Source organism: Mercenaria mercenaria, chromosome 10 (genome assembly GCF_021730395.1).
Source record: "Mercenaria mercenaria strain notata chromosome 10, MADL_Memer_1, whole genome shotgun sequence".
NCBI classification, from domain to species: domain Eukaryota; kingdom Metazoa; phylum Mollusca; class Bivalvia; order Venerida; family Veneridae; genus Mercenaria; species Mercenaria mercenaria.
This window is the reverse complement of record NC_069370.1, coordinates 21,674,510-21,700,114: the sequence shown is the minus strand read 5'-3', so window position 1 is coordinate 21,700,114 and position 25,605 is coordinate 21,674,510. Positions and strand designations below refer to the sequence as shown.

The 25,605-nt window shown below is 34.1% G+C and overlaps 1 protein-coding gene across 1 annotated transcript; it reads right to left on the bottom strand.

Annotated features, from left to right (window-relative positions):
- Positions 1-8,814: 8,814 nt before the first annotated feature.
- On the bottom strand, positions 8,815-24,945 carry LOC123559675 (uncharacterized). Its single transcript, XM_053552479.1, has 10 exons — positions 24,640-24,945; positions 23,345-23,662; positions 22,833-23,135; positions 22,073-22,366; positions 21,238-21,537; positions 15,725-16,000; positions 15,088-15,237; positions 14,384-14,435; positions 11,740-11,926; positions 8,815-9,600 (listed from the first exon to the last, which is right to left on the bottom strand). The coding sequence occupies exons 1-10, from the start codon at positions 24,887-24,889 to the stop codon at positions 9,409-9,411; spliced, it is 2,322 nt and encodes a 773-aa protein (XP_053408454.1). The 5' UTR covers positions 24,890-24,945; the 3' UTR covers positions 8,815-9,408.
- Between the last annotated feature and the right edge of the window lie 660 nt (positions 24,946-25,605).

The window sequence follows — 25,605 nt, the reverse complement described above, 5'->3', positions numbered from 1 at the left end:
TTAATTGTTTCTGAAGTGTAAGGTTGGTGTGACTTCCGACTATGTTGAAAACTTCTAAAGTTTGATGTAAAGTATGATAAATAATACTAACAATTAAAACTTCCTAAACTTTCTTTCTCTTTACACTGAATAAGGAGGTAGGATACCTTGTTACCATGGTAAATTCAAATAAGCTGAACCGTAGCAATTTATTGTTTTTCGTGTAATTTAATGTTGTATCTACTACAATCTCAATTTTGTTTATCTCTGTCACTTCAAGTCCAATTTTTATCAAAGTTTGAAGTACATGACCCTCCAAAGGTATTTTTCATCGAAAGGAGAAGGGAAATACGGATATTTAACACTTTTCAGTGTATATTGATTTCATCCGTAGAATTCTGCATAATTGATAATTTTACTTGTATGCGCGTTAGCTTTCTAATATAAGTTAAAATGTATATGTCGCAGGGCTCATGTTTCCATGGTAACGCATTTTCTCTCATTTTTAAACAACGGATTTTTTCGACGGCTTCAGTACCATTCTGTTAATGACCAACATGGACTATTAGGGAAATATTATTAGCAAAATACCAAACATTTTACACGGTAGCCTATTTTTCTTAACGTTTAAAGTAACCATAGCAACAGAGAATATACATTGCTTTTTATCGTTTCTTATAAAACTGTATTAACAAAAATATCTTTCTTGATTATGCAGCTTTAATACATTTTTATTCTTACGTAAGTAATATGCTATGTTCGTGTTATTTGCATTTATTTAAACAAATTTCACAGCTATTATTCTATTGGATATTGTCGAAATACAAATAAAAAAACCGAAGCTGTGTTCCTTAAATAGACCTGTGTCAACGCCTTTGAATTTTACATTTAGATATATAGGTCACTTTCTACTGAAATTTGAAAAATTTTAGAACTTAGTTTTAGTATATAAGTACCAAATTATCAACGAAAACTGAGAAAAATAGGTACTACAAATCAAACTGCCCAATTTTTAATTGAAAATGGCCGTAATAAGTAACCTCTCATATGACTATATTTCGCGCGGTAACTGACACGTAGCGTCATAGCGTCGATGACGTCATTTTAATACAACAATGCTTGGACGCGTTTCTGCGGTAACTTATTCATTATTTCAGCATTATTAAACCATTAAGCATCAGATCGGAGACAGGTTCATGATTTTATTTAGAAAAATGGATATACAAACACATTTAGTTTGTCGTAAACGTCGTCTTAAATCGTCACGTTAGCTTCCGGTTGGGCATGTGCACATACAAATATTAAGGTAACCTTCCCCCTTAAGCATTATCTTAGAGGTTGGAGTAAAAGTTAATAATAAATGACACATTGTGGCACAAGACTGAAAGTCTGGCTCTTGTAATTTAAGGAGTCTGTATAAAATGGGTCACACTAGAGGTCATTATCATACCAAAGGCATGACCCTTAAAGGGATTCCAACATAAAATTCCGCTCATAAGTTCAAAAACAATTCTTAGTGTTACGTTTTACAAAGAAAAATAGAGCAAAAGCATTTGTGTTATAAACAGTGTTACTGTCTCTGTAGGTTTGATATACTTATAACAGAAGACAACGGTGAGATAACGTCGTCTCGACACCATCAGCTATGGAAAATACATGTACCAGGTATTAATATCAACCAGCCGCTTTCATAGATTCAAACATAGTGTCTATAAAATTGTACTGTTGAATACAAGATAAAACTCCTACAATGCTTGTAAAATTGCTGTTTTAGATCTTTGCCTTGCAGATTGGTGTACAGGCAGTATAATGTCAGTAAATAAGATTTCCTAAACATTCAAGGAAGAGTTGCAAATTGTTTTAATTAAACCGTTTGAAATGCTGAGTCACCTTAAGTGGCTGAAAAAATTCTGATAGATGTACTCCAGGGCCGTAGGAACAGTGGGGGGGGGGTGGTGCAGGGGGGAGGGGGCCAAAAAATAAAAAAAAATGACCGACTATGGTAATTACCTTAGCAATTTTTTGATAGCGAGTGAATTTTAACTGCTTTTCAATACGTGTGCCCGCACCGCCCCCCGCCCCCCGTCATCTGAAAATGCTTCCTACGGTCCTGTACTTACCTAACTGGAGAGTACAGAACGAGTGGTGATGGACAGAAAGTGTCTAAGCGAATATAGATAATGGTAGCAGATGCCAGTTTTGCGGTTTTTTGCAAACCGGCCGGAGACCGTCTTCCTTCGATTAAGCAGAAATCAACTAAACAATGTGCTTTGGAAAAAAAAACATATAGCTATCATGTATTTGTATGCTTTCTTAAAATCCGATAGAAATATTTGCCATTTATAAGACTCTGTAGTCCATAGGTAGTAATAGTGAAACATAGATACGCGAAAATATTGACAATTTTTCCAAAATATTGCCATATTTGGCCTTGTGTCCAACAATGCCCAGTGCCTTGAACACAAGCGTATCCTGGACCTATTCTGCATAAAAAAAATATATGTCAACCGATTACTTTTTTCAGTACTCCTTCTTGAATTAGGCCTCTGATGTTGTGACATTTGCACATAGAGCTAACAATCAATATTCGCAGTTTCGGATCTGACCAATTTCAGGACACTAGTTCGTTCAGGTCGGCTGAATACTTGTCAGAAGTTTTTTAAATGTCCATTTCACAGCACCAAAGCACAAAATCTGCATTGAATATTATTTTGAATGAAAACGGGGCCTTCAGTTTTGACACTTACCTTTATTTTAGGATTTTGACCCTGGCCAATTCGCATCTAAGGCTGGAAACTACCAACTGCTACCAATGAACACCGTGACTGACCAGTTTTGACACAACAAAGTTGGTAGAAGACGACTAGACAATACTACATATTAAATATTAAAACTCTGGGCCTTGAGGTTTTGGAGAAGAAGATTTTCAAAGTTTTTCCTTTTGGTTGCCGTGACAACCAGGATTCTGCATGGAATTGAGTTCTTTCACAACTCTGGTAAATGACATCCAAGGAACATCCGGGCCAAGTTTCATCAACATCCACCAAACGGTTTCAGAGGAGATGTTCAAGTAAACCAGAGATAGGCTGTATAACAGGACAGTTTGTGATTCTGTAATTACAAGCTGCAGTGAGTAAATCAGAGATAGTCTGTATAGCGGGACAGTTTGTGTTTCGTAATTACTGGCTGCAGTGAGTAAATAGGAGAGAGGCTATATAGCGGGACAGTTTGTGTTTCTGTAATACCTGGCTGCAGTGAGTAAATCAGTGAGGCTGTATAGCGCGGCAATTTGTTGTTTTTTTTTCTGTAATTACTGACTGCAGTGAGAAAAAATCGGAGATAGTCTATACAGCGGGACAGCTTGTTTCTGAAATTACTAGCTGAAGTGAGTAAATCAGAGATAGGCTGTATAGCGGGACAGTTTGTGTTTCGTAATTACTGGCTGCAGTGAGTGAATAGGAGAGAGACTGTATAGCGAGACAGTTTGTGTTTCTGTAATTACTGGCTGCAGTGAGTAAATCAGAAATAGGCTGTATAGCGGGACCGTTCGTGTTTCGGTAATTACTGGCTGCTGTGAGAGTCTGTATAGCGGGACAGTTTATGACTGCAGGCTATATAGCGGGACAATCTGTGTTTCTTTTATTACTGGCTGCAGTGAGTAAATAGGAGAGAGACTGTATAGCTGGGCTATTTGTGGCTGCAGCAAGTATGGAGGGGCAGTTTGTGGCTGCAGTTAGTATAGCGGGGCAGTTTATGGCTGCAGTAAGTATAGAGGGGCTGTTTGTGGCTGCAGTAAGTATAGCGGGGCAGTTTATGGCTGCAGTAAGTATAGAGGGGCTGTTTGTGGCTGCAGTAAGTATAGCGGGGCAGTTTGTGGGAAAGTAGTCAGATTATTTAACGTCAAATTCAATGAAAAGGGGAGTCTTTTGAAGAATTTTCTTTCATACCACACTTCTGTACTGAAAGATGAATGTACAAATGGCATATATTTAATTAAATTTTAAACTGTTATTAAAATGTTTGTACGATTACAAATTGCAGGCAATACAGACGTAAGAAATGGAATCAGCTACCATGGATCACTCTCTATCACATACACAAGTTTGAGACAAAATGACCAGCCGAAAAAACATACTTACTTTATGCTGAAAGACAATGGTGATCTGTACAAAAATTTCAAAGTGTCCATTCATTCTTATTGAACATTGTAAACTGTTAAGTTGTGCTCATGAATGAGTTTATGTTTTAAAAGGGGAGTAGTTGAAGTAAATTTGTTCAAACCATAATTGTAGGACTGGCAATGACAGTTCATATTCATATGTTCAAAACATTATTTCCTTTCTGCTCAAAATAAATACAATCCCTAATGTTGTTACAGAGAGTGTAACTCCAAGAAATACTAAAAAAAGCAAATGCAGAGGGCCCACCAAACAATATTCCAGACCTGCTTTCAGTCGAAAATGGGCATAACTCCAACAAAACATTAGTGATTGTAATCGAAATAGAACTTGGCTAGTATTTTATAATCATATACAACTGCAACTTGCTAAGATATCCCGCGTAATGTTTCGAAATTAATTGCACCTCATGATTCTTCTCTAACAGCGATTACATTACAGCAACAAAAAGTAAATGTTTTAAATGATTTCTTTCTATGATAGTTATAAAATGCAAAAGTATTTTCAATCTGTTTATAAAAATAACGAAAACTAATGTATATCTGTACTGTACTGTTCTGTTCTGTTGTAATGTTCTTCTGCCAAAATGGCATTAAGGGCAGTCAAAAATGTTTGTTTTTGATAACCCCAAATGAAACAAATAATTCAGTTTTATGCCCTTTGTGGGGTTTTCCAAGCTGAAAATACATTACAAAAAATGCATGAGTTTATGATCTTATAGAGTTTATTAATTCATTTCATTAGGCTATCAGTCAATCATGGTATAACAAGCATACACAAATATATGATCAACATTGTAAAACATATAATTACATATAATTAAATTGGAAAAAAGCCTGACAAACAATTTTAACGATCTTTTCATTCAACATTAATGATTTAAATTACGTTACAATGTTTCTGTAAATTGCATCAAATTTTATATAACATAGATATGGTAGACATTTTCTTATAAAATTAAAAGCATGTCAACTGATTTTGGGTATTATACGTTTTTAACCTGAGATTCTGCATTTTTAGATTGAAAAATGTGACTGAAAATTGTGCAGTTGCGTGACATTTATACTGTTAAACGATAAACAAATTAACATAAATAGACACAGAAAAAAACAACACTGTATATTTATGGCAAAGCGATCCGAAATGAAATGTAAGAAAGGTTACTTATTTTAATACCAATATACCACATCCGCAGATTTATCAATCTTACCGAAACGAAAATGCAAGACAGATAGCATGGATAAATTATTTTCCGATAGTTATTTTCATTTGTGCAGTAGGTAATATTTGTAGAACGTTATTGTAGTGAAGAAATCTAGAAACATTATCCACGTGTACCATATAACATGTCGTTTCTTCTTTGAAATGCTTTATATATGTTATACGATATACACGAATTCCTAGTTTTCTTATATGTATGGTATTCTCTGGTGTTAACAACTCGACAAATCTGAAGATATTTTGATGTTTTCAAATAACTTTTACGAATGTAACTTTTTCTTAAATCAGTATACATTGAACACTCAAGTATGAAATGATATTCATCTTCCGACATATTACATATTACAGATTATCTATGATTCACTAGGGTTCTTATTGCAATGATTCTATTTGCAACCTATGTGATGACAAAAGACTGACAAGGTTTATTAACCTTGAAATAATCAAAAAAACCTCGAAAGAAATAATCTAAATAGTCTCAAATTTAAAATTTGCAATAGTTCTATAAAATAATGCTCGAGTTGAGTCTTGTAATCTTTCCAGTCATGCCAATTCTGTACAAAATTTTCTTTAAATCTTTACTTAGCAATTTCTGAAAACATATCAGTATTACCTACGCTTTGTTGCAGACAAACTTCGTAAAAACCAAGAGAACATAAAGTCCTTTTATTTGAGAACACCAGTTTTGTCTTGCTGGCTTATTTTCAAAATCATTTTTCAATAAGTGATAAATTCTACTTATACATGTGTGCTTGTTCTCTTTACTACCTTACATTTTAACCAATAAATAAGTGTCTACATTGAAAGGATATTCTACCTAGCTCTCCATATATAAAATTATTTTAAGTTTTGTTTTTTTAAACCGTTAGGCTAAGACTTTTTACAATATTGCACATGTACACGTTCCATTGACAGACTAGACCTAAAACCCATAACTTCACTTCCATAATTCAATATTGGGGCAATTAATGTATAAAATAAATGCACGTTAATTTATATAGATATTTATCTAAACTAAAAATGACTTTCTGCGCTTGTCCTGCTAACGTTGTTTGCACAGTGATAAAAGAGCCACCACATGTAAAAGTAATACCAAGGTATGTAAATTTGGTAACTATTTCAATTAAGTTTCCGTTCTAATAAAATGCCAAAAATGACTATGTCATCGGCGTATAAAATGTTTAAACATATGAATATCTAGACCTCAATACCACTTTGTATAAACGTTTCTTCCAGATCATTCAATATGACAGAAAAAAGCAAGAGAAATAAGCACCCCCTTGCCTGACACCGAGAGAATATGTAAACTCTTAGCTCAAGTTGTCCAAGTATTTTACTTTTGATTTCACACAATCTTACATCGATTAAATTATATTCAAAATGTTTCTACGTAGTCATAATCTAATACGTTTGTACCAGAGATTTTCCCTAACAACATAATCAAATGCTTTACTATAATCAATGAACTGACAGAAAAGTTGCTTCCCTTGATTAAAAAATGGATATGGAACCATTTAACACAAACACATTATCTATAGTACTCGTATTTGATCTTAAACCAGTTTGAGCCTCAAAATATACCTTATAGAACTCAGCCCAGTTTTTCAACCTAGTATTAATGATACTTGTAAATAATTTACCTAGACTACTCTATAGTGTAATACCTCTGTAGTTTTTAACGTTATTAATACTTCCTTTCTTATGTAAAGGAATGACGTAACCTTCTGACCATCTGTCAGGAAAGTATCCTTTTTCAAAAAAAATGTTAAACAATATACAATACAACAGTATTGGTACAAAAGTGTCCTTTCCTGCAAAGAAAAATTCATTAAGCAAGTCAGGACCTGCAGAACGATTGTGTTTTAATTGGTTTATTGCTATCCTTATTTCGTTTCCAGTTACTAGTATGACAGTATTTAACTCTTCAAACATAACTGTTTAATTCATTATCACTATTTTTGTTATTAATAGCAGATTCTTTTAACATTTTCCTAAACTTATGAGCATTTCTAAATCTACAGTTTTCAAGTTCGGACGTTTTCTGCTTATCGTATTCGTATCTACACTTTCGCAATGAACTCTTATATTCTGATCTAGCTTTTACCGTACTTACTCTATTATAATCACATGGGTTATTGCGATATCTATTCAACAAACACAAAAATGCATTTCTTTTCTCATAACACTCATCATTATAGCAGTGATTTTCATTTTTATTCATATTCTTTATTATCTAAATGAGTAAAACATCAGTGGTAACTTTCTCTATTAACTAATGATTTTGATCCATTTAACAACACGCATACCTAACTCATTTTACACCAGAAAATAACATGCTGTACTGTCAAATCATTCTGTAATTGTATGAATTGGTTATGATTGCCTATTAGCGACTTCACAGACACAATTGAACGTTATGAGACGTTTTGTCATCCAAATCAATCATTTCGGCTGCATGAGAATTCCATCCACAGACAGTCGTCTAAAGGACAGGTCCATTATTTTTCTACCTCGGACTAAAATGCTTCCTGGAGCCGGTAGATAGATTTACTACGATATCGATGATTTGAATTTATAGGACATTCATATATATAGGACTGGGTCCAAAGAATATACATACAATGACAAAAACATCAATTCATATCAGTCCTAGCTGCTTAGAATATAAGAAACACAAGTTTAAAATAAAACCGTAAAGACAGACAGATTGTGAAACTTACTATTCGTATTTGAGAATTAACAATACAATCAAACATTGCTGGTGTTTCAACAGTTTAGACATTACTGCTGAAAGTAGAAAAGGGACCATAACTCTTGCAATTATTAATAGACTGAAATCAAAATCATCATCGACTTTTATCTGATACTTTCGCACCAAAAGCAAGTCAATCAACCCATTTTAACGAGAGTTACCAAAGTCGCACGGACGCACGAACTGGCGAATGCACGGACAGACACTCCAGTATATACCGTCGTTTACGGGTTATAATATAGAAATATCAACTATTGCAGAGCAATCAAGTTCTGTATAAGTACAAAGTTCTAACTTCCCAGTAGTATTGTGCAACAGATGATGCATTATATATATATATATTGTGACAAAAAAAAAACACAAAAAGAACACAAAAATAGTTAGGCCTAAACAAATTCGTTGTTTCCGGTAACCTGCTCAAAAAATTAGGGTAGGTAAGTCGGAATTTTTTTTTGGGGGGGGGGACATTTTTTTATTAAGGGAGACTTTTCGGAAATTATTTTTGTGTCAGAGAATGAATACAAATAAGGGGGTTATGCCTTAAGAGCATCAGTAAGTTGATTTCTAACATCACTGACCATGTCTAAAGCATAAAAACTGCAGTTTTGCAATTTTTTGTTAAAGTTAACAAAAATATTTTCCAATGCCACAAAAACATTTAGGGTCGGGCCAAAAATTTAGGGTAGGTCGGGATACCGGAAACAAGCATTTTTACGCCGTACAAATATCTATAGAATATTATTCATCAGGTTACAGACTTACAGACGCACATGTTTCACAAGTTTGAGTCATTCGACAATGTTCCCATAAAACATTATGAAACTCTTGTACTTCAGAATTGCAGAAATATCCAAGGACAGAATTCAGATAGAAACGAAACTGACAAAAACAAATTGAGAAAACAGGGGATAGTGTAGTAAAATGCCAGTCATTGATGATCCGTGACCCTAAAATAGGCATATATTGGCTTTTAACACCCAACATTCGGTTTCGATTAAAAAAGCTGCCATCATTTCCTACAGTGTATATTCTAACAGTGAACAAATGTGTTTAAAGTATCTATCTGTTCTACTTGAAAACGTGCAACAAGTGGAAAAAGCTAGGGTCTGTTTACTTAGTACTTCTTTTGACTACACCATTTCCGACAAATAAGTTACTGATATAACTAGTTAGATATTCAACTAGGAAATATCCATTCTTTATATGTCAAATTTTGACAGGGATTTAAGGTGTTGTCATATTTGTACTGCTATTTTTATGTAGAGTCTGATTTTCAATCTACTGATTTGCATAAATAGTTTCCATCTCCGGTAATTCGCTTTCCCCTGTCTTTCCAGCTGCTGTCTTTACAAAATCAATAGCAACGTATTCAGTAGGAGAGTTTCGACGCTTGGCTATTGTACTCTTTGGCGGCGCGCCAGTGGAATCAAAGTCAAGGTCAACATACAGAAGATGTCCGTCTTGCGCTGGCTGTATGAAAGGAAAAGAACAATAAATATAACGACGTTAAAAGTATGCATATATATATATTTCTAACAATTCATATCTGATGTAAACTGATGATTTGTAAAATGTATTTAACTAAAAGGAATATCTGGATTTATTATTTAATCTGGTGTTCTAATCACGTACAGATAACATTCGTTATTGCATAGAAATTACTTTACTTCAATTTTATCGACGGGAAAGTAAAGAGACACCTTTGTGCATCTTGCATCATTATATGAGCCGTGCCATGGGAAAATCAACATAGTGGGTTTGCGACCAGCATGGATCCAGACCAGCCTGCGCATCCGCGCAGTCTGGTCAGGATACATGATGTTCGCTGTCAAATCCTATTGCAATTAGAGAAACTGTTAGCGAACAGCATGGATCCTGACCAGACTGCGCGGATGCGCAGGTTGGTCTGAATCCATGCTGGTCGCAAAACCACTATGTTGATTTTCTCATGGCGCGGCTCATATTTCTTTTTTTCATAACGCATTGAAATGTGTATAATAATCTTAACAAAATGAAATGCAGTGATATGTCTTTTTCATCAACTAATATTAACACTTGTAAACAATATTAATATACATTAACTTATATTCCCTTAACCTTTAGCCTGCTAGCGGCAAGTGATTCTGCCTTTTAGGCCAGTGTAGACCTATATCAGTGCATTCTGATCATGGTCTGCACTGCTCGCTATTCAGTCAGTTAATTTTCAATGAACACCCCTTCGAATTATAAATGGTCTTGTCCAAATATACAAATGGACCAGTCCATTCTAGAAATTTAGCAAGGTAAGGGTTAACAAGGCTTCTAATGTCATGTTGATATTTTAGCAATATCTTCCGTCCAAAAATGACATAAAACTGAGTAATGCTATGATTTGATTAAATTAAATGCTATGTCATGTTGTTCCATACAAAAAGTGCAACACATTTAATGATATGAGCCGCGCCATGAGAAAACCAACATAGTGGCTTTGCGACCAGCATGGATCCAGATGCGCAGTCTGGTCAGGATCCATGCTGTTCGCTTTTAAAGCCTGTTGGAATTGGAGAAGCTGTTAGCAAACAGCATGGATCCTGACCAGACTGCGCAGGCTGGTCTGGATCCATGCTGGTCGCAAAGCCACTATGTTGGTTTTCTCATGGCGCGGCTAAATTATAAGCTTCTGTCCTATTAGTCCAAAACCGAGGAATTAATCCAGTGAGCATTACGCAAAAGTAATTCACTTGAAACATTAAAAAAACTTTATTTTAGAGACTTCATGGCATTGTTATAATTTTTTGATAATTGTTTTATTAAATGTCAACACAAGTAAATGTGTCCTTGTATAGAAATATGCGTTTAATCAAACTAATCAGTTTCAGTTTCAGTTTGTTGCATCAATTTTACCACCATCGCCATTTTTTAATATTAAATCTCAAAAGTACACGTGATTGTTTTGTTTTCATTACATAAACAAATACCATTTATAAGGATATTGAACTGTTACTAGTACCAAACCAGGTTTAGATTAGCAGGACAAAGAGAAAAAATGTTACGTTTGTCACGATTGTCCTACCTGGTAACGAAATTGTCGCGTTTGTAAATTCTAGATATTAATGTGAATTTTGGGATTTTTAAAGTAGGGCTTGGTCGTAAAATGAATAAATATATCACAGAACATGTATTAATCTGTGTTCTTGACGTTTCAGAACGTTATTTGCAACATATTTTCCCAAGTATTTGAGCAATTTTATAAATGTAGCGTTTGCTATATAAAAGGTATTGCCAAAATATCGAGGGGCGTCATAAGCTTAAAAGTAAAATACCAGTGAAAATAAGCTTATTTTTATATTTTAAGCATGTTCTACTATACAATATAGTGACATCATTTGCTTATCTGTACAGAAACATGTTGAAGAGAAGACCATTTTGAACATCAGTTTGATGAAGTTGTTTTAGATAATTTTGCATTAATTTTGAGTTTAACGCTGAATACACTTTTCTTATGTTATCCATCTTGATAATGTTTTAAGCATAAAAAGGCAATATACACCTAGCTTAAGATGTCATGCAATTTTAAAACATAAATATTATAATACAGAAAAAGGAAAACTTAAGTTTGTCAAACAATACCTTGGTCTCTTTTGAACAACTGGCTAAATAACTTTGATTTCCTGTTTTATCAGTTTCTGAATACGTTGCATTGACACTAGGTTTCCTCTTGATTTTGTCAGGCTGAGCGTATATTACTTCTGATTGGCCACACGACGTATCATTTAAATATTCTTGCAAATGAACTTCCGGTTCGTCTTCAGTTTCTCTGCACGAATGTAAACAAAGGGTAATTTATCTGATAGTCAAATTGAACTAGAAACTACTAATAATAGATTTGTAAATTATATAAATCATCTACTCAAATACCTATTAATTCAAACACAATAAATTTCCAGATAGCATGTAGCATAAATAGACCAGGTTCGTTCAGAAAATCAAGAAAATTACGCCTAAAGCCTCGCCGTCTTATCGTGCCTAACATTTTACATTTAAGGATAACATGGTGTAATAGCCATATTTCATGTCTTGTAACTGGATGGTAATATTTAAATGAAATTAATTTTGGTCACTTTAAAGACATTCAAAATTAAAAACGTTTCACCGAGAGAATTTCAAAATTTATCATTTTTGGGGGAGTAATCGGTATTGAAGTTAACATTGATGCCTATGGAAAATATATAATTTCTCTGATTATGAGAATCTGAACTTGAGTTTCGAGAAACTTTTGCGGTAGAAAGCTGCATTATATGATTCTGATACAAATATCAAAAAGAAATCTAAAATTTCCCGTAGGAAAAAGGAGAAAATCATGTTTTTCTAGTTTTCAGGGGAGATAACTCATGAAAAACTAAAATTATCAGGGGAGGTAATCTAAAAGAAATTTTTGAGAACTTTTGTCCCATTATAACTTGTCAATATGCACTTTATTTCTATCGTTTGATATTTTTAAAGCTTACATTATCGAGTTGTATGTACGCTTTTGGTGAAATTGAGGCCTATTACACCATGTTATCCTTAAAGCGACTAACCCACACATTGTCAGTTTCTAGTGACCAGTTTCCAGAATTACGGGAACGTTCAAGTTTTCGCAGTTTTTCTCATGCACTTATAAAAACGATTTACTTTTGATGAATATATAACGAGCCGCGAACGTTTTTGTAGACACTATCATCGCGTGGGCAGCAAACCAAAACTGCGCATGCACATATTTTGCTTCCGTGACTAGAACGCACACGTACAGGTATCGCACAGTACTATGGCGTTTTGAAATGTAAACAAACAAAATAATAACATAAAATTAAGTCAATATACTATGTTTACGCTGCCGTCAGTGATTCCTCGTTGGCCTTTTAGAGAAACGGTTCGCAACAAATTTCACCGTAACCTTTCAAAATGTACTCTCCTTAACACATTATATTCAATTTCAGACGCTGTTTCCACTTTTTAAAACAATAATGATAACCTTCAAGAGGTGCGGTATAGTATTAAGTCACTGAAAAATAACTGAACCAAGGGTTTTCATAGATGTATATCTGCGCCATAACATAAAAACTTATTCAGCCCAGGAAATAAAGAAACATAGTCATAAGGCGTCTTATTATGGCGAATTGGTTGATTTTCCTGCACCGTAACCGTTTTTACTTGAGAAACTGTTTGATAATAATTATCTATCTTATGTGAGGATGCAATGTCAAGTAAAGGATGGATATACCTCATTCCACTTGAAGGCTGGCGTTTTAAAGATTTCTTTTATACAACAACATGTCTATAGAACATTCCATTTATTGATCTACTCTTACTTTGTAACTGGAATTTGCAGTTCAATAGATTAGTTTTCGAGAAAAATCACATATTACATTTTTATTGATTGACAGGATGCCTGGTATTTCCAGTGGCCAAAGCACGATTAACCTTCTTTCTCCTGAGTTCATCAGAGCGCATTCATTTCTCATCACCCGTAACGAAATGGGAAAAGCGTGTTTGAGAAAATTCTGAATACATTTTAAATAATATAAACCGATTTTCACGATCGGTTTGCGTATTAAACGAAAGGTCTCGGTGAGACCTAACTGTTGGTAGCTGTGAAAACGAAGTTGCACTTTTGCTCATCAGTCAATATATGATGTAAAGTTTTGTTAACTTTGAGAACTTTCTTCAGTTTCTTCAAAATAGAGTGAACTCCAAAATAATTAAAGCCAGAACGATGAGCTGACTGTTAAACAGTCATTCTAGTATCCTTGGTAAGTTCTTAAATTTTTGTTACATTTTGTTTGGATGTAGTTGTTTTTGGACGATCTCCATCCCTCTCATCTTCCAAATGTTCTTCCCCTGACTTGAAACGTTTGTCCAAAGAGTAACGGTGCTCTGTCTCAATTTTCTTATAAATAGTACAGAACTTTCTAGACAGATATTTTTGTTTAATACTATTAATGTAAGTCCTGTTTTAAGTCTATGTACAGAACGTTTTATCGCCTGCAATGACTACAGGTGTTTTGAACAGCTGTGTCAATAATCAGATCGAATGTGGCACACAGGTAGATAATTAGTGTCTTCGTATACATGCAAAATATTACAAACAAGAATCACGCGGATTGCGAGATAAAGAACGAGTTACGTTAGGTTTGGAACAACCCTCATACGACGTCTGTAAAGTCTTTCATAGATGTCGATAAACTTATTCAATTATAAATTGGTATCGAAATAAGAAAATAAACGAACAAACCTCGCTTCATCACCACCTTCACTGTTTCTCACTCGATTGACTTCCTGTTTTGCTGCAAATAATGTTGAATTATGTTGGAAAGAAAATTATTTTGAATAGTATTTTGCAAGTTAATATTTCTTAAATGCAGTTGGATAGCTCTCCTATAATTTACCAGCGGAAATAAAAGTGTATATTAACAAGCTAATAATTATATTCTATGGAGAAAGCATTTGCTTTATATTGTAGGCATAATCATAACAAAAGTAACGTAATTTGGTTATTACAATGTTTTAGCTTGGAGACGGTGAATCGTCTCCCAGGTTTATAGCAATAACTTATTTTGACAAAGAAACATATTTAATGACAGTTTACTGCAAAAACAGAATAAGTAGTATAAACGAGCCACATTGAACAAAACTAGAATTAAGAAATAACGTATGGAAAATCGTGTTTTAACGTTTTTAACGTTATACGTCTGCGGAATTATTCTGGCGACCTATAACTGATTTGAGTGTATTACTTTAAGCATAACACGATTTTGCTATACATTACTTCGATTCTAATATCCCATTTATATAAAAAAAAAAAAAAGATAAAATACAGTAGCGCTCTCTCTTCGTCGCAACAAAAACATTGACGTCAACGCCCGTTAACGTGACGTCGTCTTAATTTTAGCTTGTTTTAACCGAAGCAAGCATATCAGAATTATTTATTTATGTTACCTTTAGAGTTACTCAGTTGTTTCCTTGCAATAAGATATACGATGAGCGCAACAACAATAACAGATAAACAAGAGCCAAGAATAATCCAGATAAACGATTTGTCATTAGACACGGGATTCTCCTGGTTGTTGTAACGTTGCTCATCTTTCTCTGAATAAGAAAGTACACATACAATGTATCAAGGTCATTGAGCCACAATATCACAAAGGGTATTTACATATTACATTGTTTCGGAATATATATATAAATTGGAATGACTGACATTAGTTAGAAAGACTGGAAAGCCGACTCAAGCTAGAATTGTTTGTAGATCTATCAGCACTAATATGTTATGCCTTTCACACATGACGCTCTCCGAGTCTAAAGAGATGTTTAATTTTGTTAATAGATATTACTTTACATCATCTATTTATCTTAATCATGTTAGTGTTACAGGTAAGTGGAACCTGGACGGTTGAAAAATTTGACTTGATATTTTTATCGAAAAGTTTCTTATATGCACTTGTTTTCACGTATATCGAACGTAATGAAATATATACTTGTTTCATCTTTTCTTTCAAAATACCGGTCTAAATATTAAGTCGCTTAATACATAACAGAGTTAAAAAATCGAAATGGTCGTGAGATAAGAAATTACCAAAAATGTTTACTGTCAAGGTTTTCTGCTTAGTCGTTTGTAAATAATGAGTCTTGCAAATAAAATGTCGTTGTGAGATAGGGTGTACATCAATAACTATGGCACAGTCTGCTTGCAAATGACATTGTTTCATAGTTATGTTTCCAACATCAGTTTGCTCAACCCATGAAATGTTGGACACGGGAATGCTTTCTGCTGAACATTTTACATGTGCCTGTTCACCTTCAGATATATTCAGTACAGAACCAGATATGTTGAATTCGATGATAGGCGAATCTACAATTAGAAAACAAATGTCAGTTAATTATAGTTTGTGTAATGCATTTTGTTTTGGTCACGTTGTATTTTATATTGTTGAAAAATCAATAATAGCAGAATACATTGTAGTATATAATCACATAAGTTTTGTTCCTAGACTTTTCTACAGGCCATAGTATTGTATGATTTGTCTTGCGATGCTTACTTTATTTTAAAATTTCACCATTTTGTTTCACATGTAAACAAAACTTTCTTATTTACACAAAATCTGGTTATCATGTATCACAAGATAAAACATTTTAAAACAGTTTCTTTGCGGAGAAATGTTTTCAAATTTGAGAGCAATAAGTGTTTTAGGAGGTGAAACCGGCCATACCTTATAAACTTTATAAACTATTGCACCCCCCCCCCCCCTCAGGCGGAATATTGTGGACCATATATTTTTGAAACTCCAATGTGTGGTGAACATTTTGGCATAAAGTTTGCAACTGGCGAGTGGGGCTTTTCTCCGTAACAACGCCTTAAAATACGTTACCCTCAAAACCAATATTTTTTTCATCAATTTTTACAGACAAATGGTACCATTATGTTAGTAAATCATTTCAGGTTTGCATATTTTATTACAAGGTGTATACTAGATGCTGCAATTTGATTAAATTTTAATATCTAAAATGTGATGTTAAAGAAGAAAAATATCGGGAAAAGATACGTTACCCTAAAATAAAACATTTTTGGCATAAAGTTTTTATTGCAAATTTAGATGACCAGGTAATTAGAAATTGAAGTTACTATTAAAAAGTTCAAAGTTCAGCAAAAACAATGATATATAGATTGCTAGTATAAGTTAAGGGAAAGCATACTTTTAGAGATTCTTAAAATGTAACGTCACTCTTCAAAAATTTGCTAATTTTCAATCATACCTACTTCAAAAATCTTTTTCATAAAAATGTTCTATCAATTTTATATTGACATTCTTTCGTTACATGTAATACAACTATATACTTTATTATCAAAACATCTCTAACTTGTAAGATGTGTTTCATTGAATTCTACGTTACATTTTACGTTACCAAACATACAAATTATATTGTACGTCTTCATTTTCTTTTAAACATACTTTATCAATTGAAAAAAAAGAACAATATAATTCTGTTCTCAACAGTATAGTTTTGCATTTCAAACTGAAGGTTTAACTTAAAACACGTATAGATATATCAAATTAAGTTACAATTTACGTTACCGAACAAACTAACTATATCTCTTGTGATCTGTTACCTTAAATATACTGTAGCACTTAGAAAAAGCATATCTACAATTTAATCAAAACATGTTTTAACATAGCTTTGCATTTAAACTTTAAACCCATGTATTTAAAAATCATTCTACGTTACAATTTACGTCGTACGTTACCTAACATATAAGCTATACATTTTCATGTATTCTGTATTGTGAACATATACTTCATCTTTGACAAAATAGCAAACTTACAATGATTTTTTTTTTTGTTTTAAATATTTTGCTTTCAATTCTAAACACATTATAGAAGCTAATTTACATGGTCCATGATTACACCTTCACGAGAACACTACGCACCCAAACATTTTTTAAACAATTGATATATATATTCAGCTATTTAAGCACATTGTAGTGACATACTTATAATATATACAGACATTGCCCAACACAGTGCTCTATAAAGATGCTAAATTTGAAACAGGCATATCACGATATTTAGAAATCTTGTGCATGTTTATGCACACAAATTTTACATTTTGTTAACTGCTGTATGTTGTAACTGTGATTGTTTTGAATGTACAGTAGATTCATTCATCAAGATAGACTTCATCCAACATGTTGTCAATCTCACCTGTATCCTTAAATAGATATACCATGTACATGTATCTTCTTTGGAGCCGGTATCCAGTAATGGTCATGACTGGAATACTGTGACTTTCTTTAATACGGTATGTATATATTGATGGTAGTTCAATAAGACAATTATAGGAACTGCCTCAAAATAGGATTTTCTGTAAGTGAAATTAATGTAACTCTAGTAGATAAAGTAAAGTGCAGTAGATTGCCCAGTCTGAAGGCAAGTTCTTACAAAACTAACTCTTTTGATGGCAAATATGTTACTTTAAACTTTTATGGGTGAATTCCGTTACCAATTGACAAGTTTATGCCAGACAGAGGCCCTAGTCATTTGAACCTCAACTGATTTCTAGAGAACCTAAGGTCGGAGACAAATAACACTATTGGGGAATATTGTTACTAAAAGTCAAGCCACTTGTGTGAAGTTCGGAGGCCACTTCCTTCCAAAGGTTTGTGGACCTCATACTAGGAACCCTATTCAACATCAACATCAAAAGCCCGCTAGAGTACTGCCCTTCAATCACACTGGGCAGTTGCCTTTTAGTAATGCTGGGTACCAACAGTCAATCTATCATTGTTTTGTCTAGGTCATGAGGGCATTTGTCTAAGTCATGAGGGCATACAGGCCTGGTGGTTGCCATCTTTAGAAACCTTATTGTATTCGGCACCACCTTCTCTAACAGGGTTCCATGTTGAGCAATACTTGTCCTGCGTCGCAAACTGCAGTGTCGTTGTTTGGGGATCTGTGTCCTTTATATATATCTATTTTACTAATTCCTTCATTCCGAGGTTGGTAGTTTACACTACCCTTACTGTGCACATTTCGGGGGAAAGGGTTGGGTTATGACAACAATTACTGTATGGACCTTGCTCCTGAAACTATGGCTTTACACAATTATGGAAACATCGACTTGGAGGGGCTGGGTCTATGGGATGTGTTCAGGTCTCCTGTTCTGATGGATAGACCAGTAGGGGCACGTTGTGCCAGAGTCTCACTTATTGGTCTGGTTTTGGTTTGCTTACCCTTACTCAGTAAGTGGACGTGTGGATTTGGTTAAGTGGCGGCAAGATCAATTTATTTTCAGTGTGAGACTGCAGTCTCTAAAACTGATGGTAGATATGGCTGTGCAGCCTTTATTTAACCACAACATCCTTTGTACTTGGGTTGAAACACGAGTCCCTTCCAGATCGGTATTGGTTTTGCGAGACCTGTCTGGTTTAAGCAATAGAGATTCTTGGGCTGGAGACCTAGGAAAGGGACTTCGGGTCTTGGATCATTTACTTTACATCCTCGTTTAGATATGTGTCAGCAGAGGCAAAGCCCAGTCCGGCAATAGACGCAGAAACTGTGTTCATCTGTTTGAAGTCTTCCCAGCTTCCTGGGTATCCCAGGTTTATCCTTGTGAAAGATGCAAAAGCTATGTCCATCTGCCCGCCAAACCTTCAAGAAAACCCAAGTTTCTCAGATTTGTATGTTTTGCTAGGTATCTTGACTGTGTTTTAGAAATTCAGGTCAGAATGAGTATCCCATAGTACACATTAGTATGGGTATTCCAGCACGGTAATAATGTGGTACATTTCTCTGTGCAACCCAAGAGTTTATGAACTAATGCAGTAGGTGTATCACCTGGCATACATTAGTGTCAGTATTATGGTCCTTGCTCTGGGTATCCCAGGGCCTTGATAATTTGGTATTTTTTCCAGGCATCCCGGAAGTTTATGAACTTGGGTTAGGGTATCCCATGACCTTAAGTTTTGTTATTATAAGATATGTGTGGAATAACTGCTTCAGTATAGTAATTAACCATCCATTGGGGAATCTCGTCTGTTTTAAGAAGGAAGTACTTGTGGTCTGCTTCGCATTAGATGTATAATCGTTATTGGCAAAAACCTCCATGTTAATTATCAGGTTATCCCTGTTATGTCTGATTCTGCAAGGAATCCATTTGTGGCCTCCCAAGCCCTTATGACCCACTTTATAGAACAGGACCAGGGGAGTGTAGTGAGAATGCTTATAATGGTTACCAAGGTCAGTGTCAGAGGTCACAGGAGAAACCGCAAATCAGCTAGGAGGATCGACATCACATGGCTAGGAGGATCAATCGTTTACGAGGAGTATCTCCTCTCGACCAGACTCTATTGAATGCAGCTGTATTTATCATCAACAACCGAAATCTAAGGTCATCTGCCTTTTAGGGTTAGAAACCTCTTCCGCCCCTAATAAGAGTGTCGACCCTGGTATAGTGAATACCATTTTCACTTCAAGCTCAATGTCATACTTAGTCGTCAGAGGTCATACCTTAGGACTAATATTGCTTCGCATTGCGGAGTCTATGTTATTCAATTATACTAATGATAATTATGATATGCAGTCATACTGGTACATTCAAAGAGCTATATATTCTTAATATACATTTAAATAATATTTCTAATGCATTATAAAACCTAAATACATTTATTTGATAATGTTGTTAATGTCTGGTGATGTTTATTTATAGTCCAATGTATAATTTTTTTAAAATCCTAACCATATAGGTACATGTAATACCAAAATTTTAAATATTTTTTCTTTAACACATATTTCGGAAAGGTAACGTATCATATGTGACGTATTGAATAAGTTAACTCTAGGGACAGTTTTATTATATATAAATTTAATTACTGAACTGTGTATTGGCCATTATCAGTATTTTACAACTTAAAAAATCATCATTATTGATATATTTCTATGTTTTAGTAATTTCAAAAAGAGTAACGTAAGTTACGGATAATACATAGCATCTGTTTACCTAAAATGATATGAACATATGATAATTTCAATTTTAAATACATAAACATGTGTAAGTGTCCTGTTTATTACGATTTATTGTACAATAGGCATGTTTATAATGTTAAATTAACATAAATGGTGAATTAAATGAAAATTTGCATGGTAACGTATTTTAAATCCCCGTAACTCGTTAAAGCCCCAACGGAAACCTGCAAACTTTTGTCTGTGAATGTCAACTACCATAAAAAAAGTTTAAGAAAATCATAGTGTTGAAAATTCCCCTGGGGTGTGTGTGTGAGGGGGGGAGGGAGCAGGGTCAATTGTCAGCTCAAGGTCTATTACCTCAATTTTACAATCGCTAATATTAATGAAATAAATTTTATCAGTTAGTGTTTACTTTAGGACCAAGGCATATAGCCCCGTCCTCAAATTTAGACCTCAATCAATTATCATCGACCGTAACCTCGCAAATAATAATTGTCACTTATTCTTCTTTTTGGTAGCTGCTACAGAGATCCTTGTTAATATCTTAAAAGCCCATCTTAAAATTCTGCTTCAATAGTTCTCATTCTTAGATTAATAAAAATTTAAATTAACAAAGCAAGTTGCTCACATGGTAAAGTGATAATCTTTGTGTCTTTCAGATCATCAGGGAATTCTTGACAGTAAGCTTTACATGAAATCACTTCACCGTTGTCGTTTTTACTGACGTTCAAATTTACTGCGTGTTCCGTATCCCAGGCTCGGTGATGTCGGCTTATGTTTCTGTTGTATCTGTCGGAAGCAATTATTCCGCTAGATGCACTAAATTTTGCCTCACATGCTGGGTTTGAATCGTAGACTGTGCATACAGCATACATTTCATGCGAATGTTCTTCAAATCTAACTTGAAGATTAAGTTTAGAAGGAGGAACTGAAGAAAATAAAAAGAAATACAAATCTGTCATTGATATAGTTTCATTTCTTATATATTTGATAAAAATGTAACTTCCATTTTATATATGCAATCGTCAGTATTGTTTGATACAAAGTTGAAAATTTTGAAGATGAAATTACTATTCGTTTTCTTACCTCATTTTTGAATGGTGTATAACTTTAGCAAAACTCCGAAACGCTGATGTTCCGCATACACAAACAATCAATAATTTAGATAGCCATTCGACAATTAGCTTTTCTAGGGGGAAAAGGGAAAATTTGTATGGATAAAACCTTTTCGTTTTTAAGTTTCGGACGTTTTTATTTCTTTTTTCAGGAAGCTTTGTCTAAATAGACTTATCATCGAAGTGTTTGTTACAATATGCGTGATACAATTACACTAATTTTGTTAATCTAATTTAACACGCATTAAAAAATTCAGAATTCACGAATTTTAGCACATTGTTACTTTTATGGTGAAATACGACTTCATCAGTAATGGTGAAATTTAAAGGATATAATTTTATACTTACAAAGATAAGTAACGTGTTTCGGTTCGGAACACTCACTGGCTTTCTTGTACCATTCATTGAATCGACAACACCTGATGTTTTCTCTGTTCCATATTCGCTTGAATATAGTTAGATGAACAAGATATGTAGATGAATTGAAATTATGCGTCTGGTCTGCGGACGACACATCCGTACCAGAAATGTTGAAAAACACTTTTGGAGCAGGCCTGCCACTTTTCAATACGCAAGTTATTTTAACAGTTTCATCTTCCTTCAGAAGTTCCGGTACCGCAAACAACTGGAATGTTGGTGACTCTGATTTGAAAGTTAAGGGAGAATGTTTTAGAACATGCATATAATTTTAAGCATTACATTTTTTTGAATAAATAATACAATATGTCATCAAGAAAAAAAAGACATTTTTGTATGTATATTCATTTGTAATCTTTCTGAAGATATAAGATTTGGTTATTAATTCTCCGCTAGGTAACAATAATTATTTTTTGAGTCATATTCAGCTTCATAAATCTTCTGTATTCGACTATCCATCGTGTAAGGTGGTACAAAAGTTCTTTTCTAAACAAAGAAATAGACATGAAATAAATGTTGTCTGTTACGCCTGCCTTTTGTTATTTAGTTGACGAGTATTATAACAGCAAACCTTTATTCTTTGAATGTTTGAGTTTCCATTCACAAGAGTAAATCAAATTTAGTGTTAGATTCTACTTGTGTACAACAGATTCAAACAAAAACATCGTAAGATTAGCTATAATATACTTACTTATTACATACACACGTGCAGTGATGATTAAAGGTGAGGTTAATGCATCGTTCATTACTGCGCATGTTATAATTGCCATATGGTGTCTGTCGTAAAGAGTAAAAAATGCCATGTAACCCTCTGTTTCATTATATCGTTGCGGGCTTAGCGATTCATTCCCTATCGACATGGTGACTTTAATTGGCTGTGTACCACCACTTGTCTTGCAGAGTACGCTGAACTGTTCACCATCCTTACCAACAATACACCCCTTACAGTCGTCTATGTCCTTTAAACCTTCAAACGCTGGTGCTCTTGGTGGAACTACAAGTGATGTTAAAATTGTGTTTGGTTGAAAGTTGATACTTGTTGATTAACTAAATTTTACATCGAGAATTCTGACATTGTTTAATACTAACAAATATCATTAGCATTTGTTAATCAAGCATGTTTAATGTGTTAATTATTAACGTAATGGAAGTTTGATTAAAGTGAAGTGTGCTAAGTATAATCTCGATTGTAATTACATGTACCTAGTATCATAACCTCTACCATATTTGAATATCCCGCTGTTTCGCCACAATTAACAAAATATTCACCGGTCATACTATCACTGACCATAAATATTGTCAATAGATATTTATCATTTGGTTTGGCTTCTTCTTTATAAACACCAGTCGTCATTTCAACTGGAATACTCGTTCCATTTGTGGACAGTGTCCATTGTCGTGCAAATTTTTCTGGATCATCCATAACGTTTTTCGATGGATAATATTCTAAGTTTACATTCTCTTCCTCTATCGCTTTAGTTGTTCTTAAGTAAACAAACCCGCACAAATTATTTGATATATCTAAAAAATATAATAGAAACGTATATACTATTAGGACATTTATATCGTGTCTAAGTCAACAAAAGTAAAAGATAAACACCAACTTAGTTATCGGATGAATGTCTCTTTATTTGTTGACGTTATGACTAAACGATTATCTCTAAGAAGTATTCTAACATGATCCGATTCATTTTCCTATTAAACAAAGAAGGCTTGAAACAGTGAATTATTAAACAACAATTCACTGTTCTGACGTCACAATTATTACGTCATAGCGTCAAGCGGCGTAGCGGCGCGCTGGAAAAGAACCCGATTGAAAACGGGCAAATATTTAATGCATGCCGACAAGGGTGTACTTTAAAGTCCTTGATAACGTGTTAGAATCGAAATAATATATCTCATTTAGTGATTTGCTCTTGAATAAATCACTGTTTGTCGTTCAGATGCGTAGCATTATATCACTCGGGCTGCGCCCTCGTGATATAATTCCTTCGCATCTGACCTCTAAACAGTGATTTATTCAGCGACAAATCACCGATGAGATATATTATTTCTTAAATAGTTCAGCTGCGAGAGCCCACACCAAACCCCAGAACTATGTAGTATCCGTTCATAAATTATCTCTGCATTTTTTTTTTTTTTTTTTTTTTTTTTTTTGCGAACATGAGATCGGATAATCGTGTTTATAGGTTAAAATCTCAAATATTTGTTGTCATTGTAAAGAAAATCGAACAGATCGCATCACTCTGTAATCTATAGAAGAGCCGTGATTGTATATTGAACTTTTGCTAAGAACTCTCACAAATAGATTTTTATATTAAGACACCGGTAAACAACTATTATAAAACTGATTTTGGTCTGACTTGGGTAAAACAAATTTTCAAACTGCATCAAAATGTGTAGGTAGAGCGCTTGAAGAATTGTCTATGACAATTAAAATCTAATTAAGAATCATTAGCAGTCAATTCTGTTAATAAAAGAGATAATATGATATTTACCTCGAAGAGCAAGTCTTGCAGTTTCCATTAAACAATGCACACTCTCGTTGTAATAATGAACTCGGTAATAAATTTCGTCATCGCCAGAAACTGTGTCAGTTAAAGTTAAGTAATATGTCCCTTCTTGGTAATATTGTGTAAACTTGTATTTGTACAGGAAGTGTTGCCCATGGGTTTCTTTTATTTGTTCGCTGCCATTCCAGTATAGCGTTTGAATCTTTTGTGTCAGGGGTAAAAGCAAATGTAACATTTCTTCCCAGTATAGTCGGTTGTTCAATACTCAAACTTCCGCACTGGTTAACACTGTCAGAGGCTGTAAGAAGTACAGTGTTTAATTGTAATTTCCATTCCGAAGTGTAACAAACACAATGTGCAATTCGGGGATCTAATGAACACTACATTGATAAAATAAAAAAAAAATGTTCAATATCCACTGTCGCTATGTTATGCAGGCTTAGCTGGAGCATTATGCGTTTATCTGACAACCAAAAGTATTACCATACAAAAATTAGTAAGACTTTCTGCGCATAATTTAACACCCTATCACGGTCAATCCATTACTTTCATTGGGATTACTGGTGGTCATTTGCTTGACAGCTACTACATGCAGGGACGGACACTGATTTAAAACTCCTGTAGGGTCATAGAAAAGTACATTTGACTGTGGATAAAAAAGACAGTTGTTATTATGTCTCAACCGCGCCATAGCACTGTCGAAAAAGGCTGATACAAATTAGCAAGAAAAAAAGGAAATTTAATTTGTGAGCTGTCTTCCTTAGTTACGTGTAATCACTATTAACAGTTTGTAAATTAGGTTTGTTATCTGAGAACCGGGAGAAAAAATATTCGTCAGTAAGCCAGTAGCCTGGCTCCCTGGCTGCATGGTTATTTTTTTATATAAATACTGCAAGCAAAATAAGAAAATCTTTAGCCTCTAGAATAGCACATTTTATCTGATGGCTGAAC